The 12,711-nt window shown below is 38.9% G+C and overlaps 2 protein-coding genes across 7 annotated transcripts in view; both read left to right on the forward strand.

Annotated features, from left to right (window-relative positions):
• FNBP4 (formin binding protein 4) overlaps nt 1–5,620 on the forward strand; it is a 34,195-nt gene extending 28,575 nt beyond the window's left edge. For both annotated transcript variants that reach the window (XR_013994360.1, XM_081065050.1), the window contains 2 exons: nt 3,492–3,649; nt 4,548–5,620. Coding sequence is in view for 1 of the 2 variants with exons in the window: in XM_081065050.1 (XP_080921176.1) it covers nt 3,492–3,649; nt 4,548–4,638 (249 nt within the window). In the remaining variant the exon portion in view is untranslated. The remainder of the gene's footprint in view (nt 1–3,491; nt 3,650–4,547) is intronic.
• Nucleotides 5,621–6,838: 1,218 nt separating this feature from the next.
• AGBL2 (AGBL carboxypeptidase 2) overlaps nt 6,839–12,711 on the forward strand; it is a 40,001-nt gene continuing 34,128 nt past the window's right edge. Inside the window, exons 1-5 of one of the 5 annotated variants that reach the window (XM_081064246.1) lie at nt 6,839–7,344; nt 7,532–7,667; nt 7,910–7,973; nt 9,023–9,154; nt 12,339–12,524. In XM_081064246.1, coding sequence (XP_080920372.1) covers nt 7,632–7,667; nt 7,910–7,973; nt 9,023–9,154; nt 12,339–12,524 — 418 coding nt within the window. In that variant the 5' untranslated portion in view covers nt 6,839–7,344; nt 7,532–7,631. Of the gene's footprint in view, nt 7,723–7,812; nt 7,974–9,022; nt 9,155–11,551; nt 11,606–12,338; nt 12,525–12,711 lie in introns of all 5 variants that reach the window. The other 4 variants (XM_081064244.1, XM_081064248.1, XM_081064245.1 and 1 more) reach the window with 4 other exon arrangements.

A 12,711-nucleotide genomic window follows, 5' to 3' on the forward strand; every position in this document is an offset into this window, starting at 1 on the left:
AAGTTGGTACCATGGTTCCAAAGTATATGGAAGTGAATATAAAAATCAACAGTGACAATTAAGACAGTGTCTTGAGTAGACAGTTGTCAAGCTACTTACCATAGCATATACATTTCTCCTGAATCAACATACTGTTTTATCACCTCCGTACCTTTTTTTTTTTTTATTTTTAATTATTTATATACCTTTTTTTTTTTTACAGGACTTTATTGGGGGGAACAGTGGGTACTTCCAGGACTTTTTTCCAAGTCAAGTTGTTGTCCTTTCAGTCTTAGTTGTGGAGGGCGCAGCTCAGCTCCAGGTCCAGTTGCCGTTTCTAGTTGCAGGGGGCGCAGCCCACCATCCCTTGTGGGACTCGAGGAGTTGAACTGGCAAACTTGTGGTTGAGAGCCCACTGGCCCATGTGGGAATCGAACCGGCAGCCTTCGGAGTTAGGAGCATGGAGCTCTAACCGCCTGAGCCACCGGGCCAGCCCCACCTCCATATCTTTATCTACTGGCCCCACTGCTGTTCATTCTTTGCACAGTTAAATGTTAGAATGACCAGAGCTCAGGAATCACTTCTTTTATGAAGCCTTCCTTGTCCCTCTTCCTCCACTTTTCCAAGAGAGGTAATTAACTACTTCCTCCTCTGTTCATTGAACAAGTAATATCTTTAGCCAGTCATGCTTGTATGGTCTTATAAATAATAGTTTTGCAAAATCCAGAATTTAAAGTTAATGTAACATTTTTACATACCTGATATCTGAAAACAAATGATGACCCTTCTCTTTATTATTAACAAGCAATTTTTAAAGAATGTAAAATGCATACTTAATGCCTATAATGTTCAAGAATATTTGAGAGCAGTATATTTTTCCAGTGTTTGCTGAAGAGTTTTGTGTGTAGCTAATATAAACTAAACAAAAAAAAGTTCTAGCCATATAATCATCACTCCTCTGACTGCAGTGTTTTTCTATTAAAAATGTGCTCAGACAGCAAGTGTAACTCTGGAGCCATGGTTTCAAATGTGATAGACAACACATAACTTCTAAAACAAAATTTATTTTACCATGACAGATAGGAATCAAGTATGCTGAAAATTCATGAAACCCTAGAGAAGTCAAAATGAAACAATAGTGACTCTACTGAGATCTGTGGTTTTTAATCATGTGCGCACGTGACCATTATTAACCTATGTTACTTTTTACTCAGTTGCTTCCATGCTAACCCAGAATGGGCTGTGTTGGAGTTTGCTGGGAGGGTGTGTATGCAATGGGTCAGATTGTAGGTGAAAGGACAGAATGAAATGTGGGAAGGTATGTGGAGCTGAAGGTTTAAGTAAGCATGATAGATGGGCATTCATTTCCCCCAGAAAGTTAAGAACTGTCAATGACAGTCCAAAAATAGGGTATGGAGCAGGGAGCCAAGTAATTAAAAAAAAAAAAAAAAAAAAAGACTAAAAATATTAAGCTTATTTTCTCAGATCTTTGGAGACTGAATCAAGAAGTTTGTCTCAAGTGCAGGCAGGAAAAAACATACCCATTTCTCATACAAGCACAGCATGCCATCACACCTACCTCTTGAGTGCCTGCTTGTGCACATAGTGTAACCTGGTCAGGTTTTTAAGCACATAGCTCTGCTCCTCTTCAAACACACAGGAATATAAATCGCTTTTATCAGTGTCTAATGCAGTGGCTCTCTAATGTTACATAACTAATCACGTCAGCACGTATATTTTGAATACATACATTTCTCAGGCATTCTCCCAAGGAGCATGGGATTTAGTAGGAAATCAGACAAATACAGTCTTGCCTTTTGTAGAGCTTCCCTCTGAGCAGATGCGGGAGAAGTAGGAACAGAGTTGGGGAGATAGATAAGCAGGTAAATGTTAGGTGTTTAAAATGCAGTGGGGGAAAAACAAGGCAGTGTATGAGGACAGAAAGTGGTCTTTGGGAAGTGGTACTATTTCAGATAGGCTGGTCAGGGAAGACCTCTCTGATAGAGTGCCATTGATCAGAAGCCTGAAGGTGTTGTAGGCCAACCCATGTTTATATGAGGTTTGACAGTTAAGTTCATGAACTCATCCTAGAAAAAGTACTCCATACCTCATTGCGGAATATTGCTATGGTCACTGTTGAAGTACTCCCCTTGGGAGCTATGCACCGACACCAGCACTCAGTCCATCCTTCAGAGCATTCTGGAACTCATTTTCTGGAATGGCCATCAGATCTGTCGTCATATTACTGTTGATGTCCTGAGTGTCATCAAAAGGTCTTCCTTTCAATATTTCCTTTATCTTGGATAACAAAAGAAGTCATTGGGGCCAGATCAGGTGAGTAGGGAAGGTGTTCCAACACGATTATTTGTTTATTGGCTAAAAATGCCCTCACAGGGGGTTCACAGTGTGAGGGATATAAATGATGAACGTCTAAGTATTACCTTGTCTTGTACACCTGAAACTTAAAAAAAAAAAAAAAAATGCCCTCACAGATAGTGCCATGTGACCTGGTGCATTCTGGTGAGCAAGAGCCATGAATTGGTGGTGAAAAGTCCAGGTCATCTGGGGACACCCGGTTGGCTCAGTTGGTTAGAGCGCAGTGCTCATAACACCAGTGTCAGTGGTTTGATTCCCACATGGGCCAGTGAGCTGTGCCCATCACGACTAGAGTGAAAACAACAGCTTGACCTGGAGTTGATGGGTCCTGGAATAACACACTGTTCCCTAATATTCCCCAATAAAAATTAAAAAAAAAAAAAAAATTCAGGTCGTCTAACTTTTTCACATAGCCTTTTCAGCACCTCCAAATAATAGTAAACTTGATTAACAGTTTGTCCAGTTGGTACAAATTCATAATGAATAATCCCTCTGATATCAAAAAAGGTTAGCAACATCTTTGCAAAAAGTTCACAAACTTAATTGTCCAACCTCGTAGTTTTACTTTTGGCAAGTTTCGCAAGTATTTTTTTACTACAGAAGTACATGTTTATTATAGCCAGTTTAGAAAATAAAGGTAAGCCAAAAGAAGAAAAATAAAATTTATTATAACTCCTCTTAGAACTAATCTCATCATTCATATTTTGATATGTCTCCTTGCTTTTTTTCGTATTTAATAGTTGCCATGACTTTGTTGCTCTTTCCAGAAAAGCTAGTCATTTGTTTCTCAGCTCTATTTTTCACTTCATGTCAATACTACATCTATTTAAAATTTCTCAACTGGAACACTAATTCTGAGGAGATAAGGGCAATAGTTTTGAATTCCACAGACTAGGGAGGCTAAAGGCAATTTTTATAACCTTATTTCATAAAATAACCACATCTACAGAGTTCAGATTTTTAATCAAGTGTTTGGCAAGAATGCAGAGTGGTATTTATTTTGCGTTTCCATTCTTTTGATTGTAAAGTTAGTTCACTTAATTCTTTAGCACTAGGGAAAGATCCTGGTGTCATGCGGAGGACTCGAGTCCTTATTTTATGTAAATATTCCTTCTGACCAGTAACGTTTGTTACAGGCGAAGAAGAGTAAAACCAAAATGCCATCTCTGGTAAAAAAGTGGCAGAGTATCCAGCGTGAGTTAGATGAAGAGGAGAACTCCAGTTCCAGTGAAGAGGACCGGGAATCAACCACACAGAAGCGAATTGAAGAGTGGAAACAGCAGCAACTGGTCAGGTAAAAGAAGAGAGACCACAGATGGGGGTGGGCTGTGTTCAATTCATAGAAGTACTTATCTATAAAAATCATAGCTTATCTTTTTACAAAATCAGAACTATCAGAGTTGTAATACTTTCTCCCATGGTTGTTCTCTTCCTTGAAAGGTGATGCACTATTTTGCGCATCATTATAAGAAAATCAAGGGATGGTATCAGTGACAGTTTATTTCACTTTTGCATCATTCTTATACGTGATTCCATTATTTCTCAGTTTTTTATTATTTTAGTCTTTTTTAGTATTGCTGGGAATTGAATAATGATTAATTCTTAACAGTGATAAAATTAATAGGAAACTATTTCAAGATGATAGGGGGAAATCACAAGGATCTTATAATTTATCTTAGATTATTTTAGATTTATGAAAGAGTCCGGTGCAGCCATTCTAGTAATTGCAAGATAGAATCTGTTTTAATCTATTTTTCAAATGATTGAATATGCCATGAGATATCAAGTTTTACGAATAGAACTGATTAAAAGAATCTTAAAAACGTTAGGTCCAAAGGTCCTTGATGGTATATTGAAGGTTAAATATATCTTCCTTAAAGAATCATAACTCCTAGGGGCCAAGAAGAACTTTTGCAAGAACATATTTTATTCCTTCAGTGTGGCTTTAATGGATACTGAAGATATGTAAAAATAAATATGCACATGTATATAAAACTACATGTACGATGCATCAGAAGAAATTTGATGAAGAATATGCTGGTACTTAACTGAGAAACCTGAAGCATTTTCACAAACCTACATGTGATACATCAGATTTTTTGTTTCAGTTAAAGAAGTATTTATTTGCTAGGAAATGAACAGTTTTATTTTTTTTTCTTTCCAGTGAAGTAATCTTTGTGTTGTTTTCACAGTGGTATGGCAGAAAGAAATGCTAATTTTGAAGCTCTTCCTGAGGATTGGCGAGCAAGACTGAAACGAAGGAAAATGGCTCCAAACACATAGTTTTTTAAAAAGAAAAAAATTTTTTTATTTTTATTATTGATTTTTGTGTCTGTGTATTCAGTTCAGAGTCTTAACCAGTTTTACTGTTGTCAATAAACTGTAAATGTTATGAGGGAGACCATACGAATTTCCTAATGAGCATACACATAAAACGTTTTCACGTTTGTGAAACGTAATTTTTTCTGTTTTGCTGAAGGGTGAGGTGACTGAATACTTTGACCTGGCTGCCTTTATTTTCCCACTGGCAAACTCAGTATGTCAGGTACATTGATCTCATCAATGTCGAACATGTGGCTCATGAGTCTGACACCTCTGTAGAGGACTCACTGACAAAAAGTGAAGGGTTTTCCTGCATAATAGAGGCTCACTTAGTCCCCAGTGTGGCACGCTCTCCCTCTCTCTAACTTCTATTCCACAACAAGTGCAATTAAGAAGGCAGCTCTGTGTTCTACCTTGCTTAAATGGGGTTATCAGAATCTCTGACCTCTTCCTCTAGACTGCCACCCCTGATGTGCTGAGGTGTATCAAGTCGTTAACCTTGTGCTGACAGATGGCCACACTCTTTAGAGTGTTCTTTCTCACAGATTCTAGAACTGATAGCTCATTCATTTCATACACTCAGTGAAATATTTAAATTACAATACAAGCAGCAGCAGGTGTTCATGTCTTTGATTTTGAGAATTTCCCCCTCAACATCTGTGGCAGTAAATATAACAAGAGCCACTGTATGTATTGATGTGTCTCCATTGTCTTACCTTATTCCGAAATTCAGCTCCCTTTTACGTGTGAACGTATTTTCCTTAAAATTCCAGTATTTAAAAAGCAGTTTACTGTTACGTACTTTCTGTTGTATCACAATCAGGTAAAAGTCACTTTAAACTGAAGAAAAGGCAAATTGTTTTAAAGCTGTTTGTATTTCTCCAGTTTCTGACCTTGTAAATTTGTATATATGCATTAATAAAGCTTTTTTTATACTTCTGAATGGTTACCTTTTTGCTCTTCTAAACCTGTTACTCAGTGATTATGTAACCAAGACTTTTAAGTCAATTCATTGTTTTTCCTAATCAAATACGGTATGGTATAAGTCATTTGCAAACATTAAAGAACAGCTCTTAAGAAAAGGAAGAGCAAGCAGCAGGCTCTTGTGTCTTTGGGGATGGTGGTGAGGGGTCCGGGGGAAGGGAAGGTTAGAAAAATGCTTCTAGTCCTAGAAGGAACTGTGTGACTTAAATTAAGAGTTCATACTCTATAATATTAGCTAATGTTGACCTACTGAAATCTTGTTAATAATGTTAACACTTTGAAAAAGTGTATTTTCCCCTCTGATTATAAAAGTAAAATATATATGGTTATATTCGTATAAAGTTAACCAAAGATGACAAGTTTAAATTTTATTCCAGTATATTTATATGCATATGATTTAAAATTTTTGCCAAACCAGTGTGTTGGATTTTACTTACCATTATGCAAATATTGGGGTGACCATTTTGTATATACCTTGTTTCCCTGAAAATAAGACCAGGTCTTATATTAATTTTTGCTCCAAAAGACACATTAGGGCTTATGTTCAGGGGATGTCATCCTGAAAAATCATGCTAGGGCTTATTTTCTGGGTAGGTCTTATTTTCAGGGAAACACGGTAGTTTTTATTGTAATTGCATAGAGCAAATATCTGGAAATAAGAGGCCATCAATTAGCTGTAAAAGCAAAAGCTTTAACAGTATTCCAGACTTGTAGGAATTTCTACAAAGCACCACTGCCTTTGTCACTGTCCTACCAGAATAGTTTTTTTTTTAATCTGATAATTTAGTAGTCAAAATATGTGGTTTTAACATATTTCGTTTCTTGTATTTTTGCAATGTAGAAAGTCATTTTTCAGTTCTAGCTATACAAAGTGAAAGGAGAGCAGAACCCTTTGAGCAATACTTCACAGCTACCCAAAGCTAAGGACCAGCAAAGAAGTTTTGAATATGTTGAAGACATATTCAACCTTTGTACTCAGCAACCCAATTTTGATTCCCCAGAAGCTAGTCTGTAATACAGTATGAAAGGAGGAAGGAGTCTGAATCAGCTGGTGCTGCGACTGCGCTAGTGGTCAACTTTTCCCGGGTTCCCCACCCTCTCCTTGGAGGCGGGGCCTCGCTCCCCGGAAGCTCTCAATCGCCCCGCCTTCCCCCTTCCGTTTCGCAGTTGCTAGGCTACCGGGACCCTAGCTGGAAACCATGGAGCGGTGATGCGGCGGTGTCCCTGTTTTCTGCCCGGTGTGCTGCTGGGTTTCTGTACCTGCTGTGTTATGGCCTCCCGCCTTGTTCAGGCTTTTCTGCTCCTGTAGACGCTGCACACACACCTGCGGCTTGGGTCGGACCGGAGCGCGGAGGCAGTCGTGTCCTTTCTTCCCTTCTAGGAAATCTGCATCCCTCTCCCACCCTTCCGGAAACCCCTTCACTACCTTTTCTCAGACCAGGAAGCCCTGAACCCCTGAATTTGGTTTTCAGAGCCCACTCTCTGGGCCCCTGACATTTATTTTTCATCTACCCTGAGACAACTCGCCAGATCCCTCCATCCCCGTTTTTTTTCACTTTCCTGCGGCGTCCTGGTGGTGGGCATATCTCCCTCTTCAGGGAGAGGGAAGCATGGGGCCTGCAAGGGTCCTGGCGCCTCAGGAGGAGGAGGCTGGAAGACGTGCTGCCCTTCCTGATTCCTCAGGTGCACCTCCGGGCCTCATAGTGGGAACCGCCAGGCGGGACCTTGTTTGCTGATGAGAGGCTGAGTTGGCAGAGAAAAGGGAGCGATGTGGCAGGATTTCCTAAAGGAGCGTGGGAGCTGCGGAAGTGGACGGTGGGAGTAGTGAATATCGGCAGTTTTTTTCAGTAGTCCTGTTCTGTTTTTTTAGCTGCTTCTGTGTAATCACCCGCCCTCTTGGAAATCGGGCAGGGGTTGTGGCTGGATGCGCGTGTCACGGACTGGTTGTCAGTGTACCACACAGAAGTAACATGTTCCCAGCATTGGAAACGGAGCTAAAGCAGGAGGTGGGTACACACCCCTCTCCAGGAACTCCACAGAAGTCCAACACTAACTCAGAAGGTATATTCTGGTGGCAGCTTTTTCTACCTGGAGATCTTGATCCCTACGATAGAATAATTCACATGAAACTTTCACTTGATTTGTTTACAGGCACACTGTCCTCTGCAACAATGCTTGTGTATCTTTTATTAAGAGTTCAGTATTATTTGAAAGGACTTTCCTGTCTCAGATGGCTTTCCTTTCACAGACTCTTCCCGATCCCTATGAAGACTTTATGTACCATCACCTCCAATACTATGGCTACTTTAAAGGTAAATAGCTCGTTATTATTAGCATCACCTTTCCTGGGTTCGTGAAGTAAATTGTTTGATTAACTGGGGGAGTTATGTTTGGATAAACTAATGATGACTTTTTCCAGCACCGTTAGTGAAAGGTACTTCCTTTCCCCATTGATCTGCTATGTCACCTCTGTTGAGTGTACATAGATACAAGGGTCTTTTTCTCTATCCTTGCACTAACACGAGTACCACCCTTTGTTGATTACGCTATATGGCATGAAAATAGTCTTGCTATCAGGAAAGACTAGATGTCCTCCAGTCTTGTTCTTTAAAAGTGTCTTGGCTATTCTTGCCTTTTTGTATAATTTTAGAATTGGCTTGTGATGTTTAAAAAAATTATTGAGATTGCATTGAATCTATAGAATTTAAATTCACAAAAACTGAGAATTTGCCAATACTGGGTTCTCCAATCTATGAATATAGTGTAATTCTCCATTTTATTCAGGTCTTCCTTAATGTCACCCAATAAAGGTTCATACCTTTTTTCATAGAACTTCATATTTTTATGCTATTATAAATGGTATCTTTATAAATTTTGGTTTTCTAACTTTGTTCCTGGTATTTAGAAATAAAATTTTTACATTGATTTTATTTCTAACTATCTTGTAAAAGTTTCTTATTAACTATTTCATTTTTTAAGTGATTACTAATTTGTTGAAAGTTGAATTTCCAGTTTGCCAGAGTCAGCAGAGCTCTCAGGACAAAGCAGCTGTGGGCATCAGGGCTCCCCCCTTCCAACTCCGAGTACCAGCCTTCACTTGGCTGTGGTTCTCTTGGCTGCTCTTTTAGCTACCATGATGCTATACTATGCTGCTTCTCAAGTCTTCTCCTCACTGTAAAATGGAGAAAATGAGGTCTAACCCAAGTAAATTGGAACGTGAAAGCCCTCTGGAAAATGGGATGTATTCATCGTAAAGGCCTGTGGTGGGGGGGGTTGGTAGCAGTGATTTTGGTATTGACTTAGATGTGAGAGGTGATGAACTAGCCTTCCAGTACCTTTTAATTAAGCTTCTTGTTCTTAGCTGAGAGGGACAGTTTACCAGACTCTGCTACGCACCAGCATGCTTGGAAGAATAATCCCCGACTCGTCTTGACTGGCTCTTTTGGGGAAAGAGATTTGATACCAGACCCCCTGCAAAAGAAGAAGCTTCTGTGTGAGTAATAATCAGTGTGTCTGAGCCCCAGAGTCCTCAGTGCCTTGAGCAACTGCTCCAGGTTTTCAGGAGAACATGGCCTGATGTACAAGAAGCCAGAGGAGCAGCCTTGGCTACTATTTCTGGCATCACTCAAAAAATGTTCTCCCTAGATCTACTTTGGATTGTAGGCTTAAATTAAAATACTGTACATGCTGGATTATCTTCTTCCCAATTGTTGGAAAATTTGTTAAGACTCTTTAGTCAAGAGTAAAACGTTGACTTTTCACTCAGGTTTGATAGATATATTTGTTAAGGCTCTGCATAAGAGTGATGGAAACCAATTCCAGCTAGCTTAAGCAAAAGTGATTGTTCACAGGGATTCCACAGGTTTCTTGTAGAATCTAAAGGCAGGAATGCAGTTGGATTTCTCCCTCAATATCTACATATTCACCAAACATCAATTTCTCTTTGCTCCACATCTTCCCCATCCCCAGTCCATTCTACCACCTTTTCTCATTATTGAAACAGCCTCATAATTGGTCTGCTGGTTTCCTCTTTTATTCCATGATGCCCCTTTCCAATGCATTTACCACACAGCAATTGTTTTTTTATTTGCAAATCTGATTGTGTCCCTTTGCTAGTTAAAATTTTTGAATGACAAAGACCCAAAAGCCATAAAATATAACATTAGTAATTTTTACAGCAAAAATTTAAAGTTCTGTATTGAAAAAATGTACCATCAATAAAGGAAAAATAACAAACTGAAAATAAATATATTTGTGACAAATACATCAAAGGATTAATTTCCTTACCATAACAGCTCTTACAAATCAATACGTAAAAGATGACCAAATAGAAAAATGGGCAAAAGACATGAGCAAGCAATTAATAGAAAAACAAACACGGACAGTCAATAAGCTTTATGACAAGATGCTCAGTTTCACCTCTAATTAAAGATACAAATCAGAATGTCAAGGTACCATTTTTTTAAATTATGAGATCTGGGCAAAAAGAATCTTTTAATTGTACCTAGTATAGATGAGGGTATGGGGGGAAGACTCCTGTACACTGCTGTTAGAAATGTAGATAGGTAGACTATTTCAAGAAGGCAATTTGGCAATACCTAGGAAATTTAAAACAATACTTAACCCTTGATGTAGCAATTCCATTTTCTGTTATGTATCTTACATGTTTGCTCACCCCAGTGCCTGGAAGGCTCTTCCCATTCTGTGGCCCAGACCTCCTGTCAGGGAGTAGAAAGGCAAAGGTTGAATAAAGAACACGACTGGTCTGGGTGGGATAGCTCAGGCTCCAGCTGACCGCTCCCCCATCAGTTTCCTCCTGCCCTATTTGCTGACATTCAAAATAACATTATAAGAAACAATTGCCAGTCTTAATGTAATAAAAAAAAAGTGCAAAATCAGCTTGGAGAACTAACACAACCATGTGAATGAGTTTTACAGTGTAATTGATCATTATTTTCCTGTTTTGACCATTGGAGTGAAAAAAATATTTTTTATCTTTATAGTAGCAAAGCACTTCATTATGTATGTTTTATATAACTGGAAATGTACAAGGGCAAGAAGGATTGAGTTACATTCAAATGGTAGAAAAAAACACAAAAGGGCAACTGAAAGCTTTCCCTACGACCCCCCCCGCTCCCCCGTGTAGCTGCTGCTGTTATTCTTTTCAGGAAAAAAAAATCCTTGTGTGTGTATATATTTTCTCTTTAATTGCTCACAGGAGATCCTATACACAGTCTTTACTTTGATTTCTTTTGTGTAATAAAAATCATAAAAGAACCTTTCCTATGAGCACAAAAAAAATCTACCTCATTCTTTTTAAGGAAATCTATAGTATTCCATGTCATTAATATGTCATAATTATTTTAACTTCCCTTTTGATGGATGCTTTGGTGGTTTACATCTTTTTTTGTTATTTGTATAGTGTTGCAATGAGCATCTTGGCATATGTATATTGACGAACTTTTGTGAGAAAAATCTATAAATAAAGTAAATTCTCAGCAGTGGGATTCCTGGATCAAGAGTCTGTGTATTTTAAATCTTGCTAAGTACTGCCAAACTGCTTTCCAGAATGGCTGCCCCAATTTGCCTTCTTGCCAGCAGTTTCTGAGAGAACCTGCTTACTTACACTTTTGCCAGGATGAGTGTAAAAACATGTAAATGTTTTTCCTATTACGTAAATACCTGGTATCTCCTTGTCATTTTGATTTACATTTCTTTATAAGTGAGATTGAGCAGCTTTACCATATTTTCGCTTCCCTCACCCCAAACAGTGGGGAAAAGATTTAGAGATAGAAATACTGGGGCCCAAAGTGGAAGTGGTAGGGAAAGAGGGCTGAAAAAACAAAGGCAAAGATTCCTAAGACAAACCGTGCCTCCTTCCTCTTTCTAGGGCCTACCTGTCTATCTTCAACTCTGCACAGACAGATAGAAGCTCTGAATAGAGGTATTTCATGTCCTTCCGGACCAGAAAACTCAAACTGCTTTATGGGAACATGTCTTCACCCACTGTTCTCCCCACCAGAGATGAGAATAACCACACCACAGAGTTGTCAGCTTTTCCTTCCCCCTTTCATTTTCATTCTTCCTATCATTTCCTTCCTTTTCCTCCCTTTTTTTTTCATTCTCTATTTCCCAAGAATTCTTCTCTCTCTTCTGACAATTCTTACTCCTCTGCCCCCCCTTTCATCCTGTTTTATACGTCTCTCTGTCCTTTGAATGGTTATATTATGAACTTGAAATTTAATTTGTAGATTGTCTCACTGTAGTTAAAAGTTTTATGTACATTTTTCTAAAATGCTAATCAGCGAATTAAAAGTTCCCTCTTGCCTCTAAACAAAAGTAATAAAACACGTAACTTTTTATTCATTTGTAATCCATTGTTGAAATGTCTTAGCCCCATTAGCTCTGATTTAAAAACCAAAAAAGTTTCTTCTAACTTACTCTTAAAGCTTTACATTTAAATGTTTAATAGACTATGCAGAATTTTAACTTAACATTTTACAGTTTCGATGCTGGGCTAAATCTCCTTGAGGGAGAAACATGTCCCAGGATGGCACATCTGTGCCCATATTTCAATATAGTGCTTAACTAATGTTACTTAGTTATTACAGCTGAGCAGTAAAGTTCCAAGGAGGAGAAAAAGGAAGCTCTTCACTCTTTCCGGTTTCCTTGGGCAGATTCTTCTATGCTGACTTCACACCTTCTCAAGAGCAGACAGCTTCTTCATAATGAGTTTGGTGAAGCAAACCCACGTCTTCGAGAACCCCGAGATCTCTTTGGCTTTTTCTCTGGTAGCGCGCCACTGCAGGCTCCAAGATGGCCAATAGAATGTGAGGTCATCAAGGAAAACATTCGTCATATTGGTAATGTGACTCACGTGTCATGGTCTTCCTTTTCCGACAGACTTTGCTAGGAGACCTCACAGTCCTGCATGCGGAAGTGCAAGGCAGGACAGATTGAACATCCGTTAGCTCACCCCAAAGGGATCAAGCTCTGGGAAACTGATATACACTCCCCAAAGTCAAAAGTTACACTAATGTGTAAATGAGA

Source organism: Rhinolophus hipposideros (assembly GCF_964194185.1).
Source record: "Rhinolophus hipposideros genome assembly, chromosome: 10".
NCBI classification, from domain to species: domain Eukaryota; kingdom Metazoa; phylum Chordata; class Mammalia; order Chiroptera; family Rhinolophidae; genus Rhinolophus; species Rhinolophus hipposideros.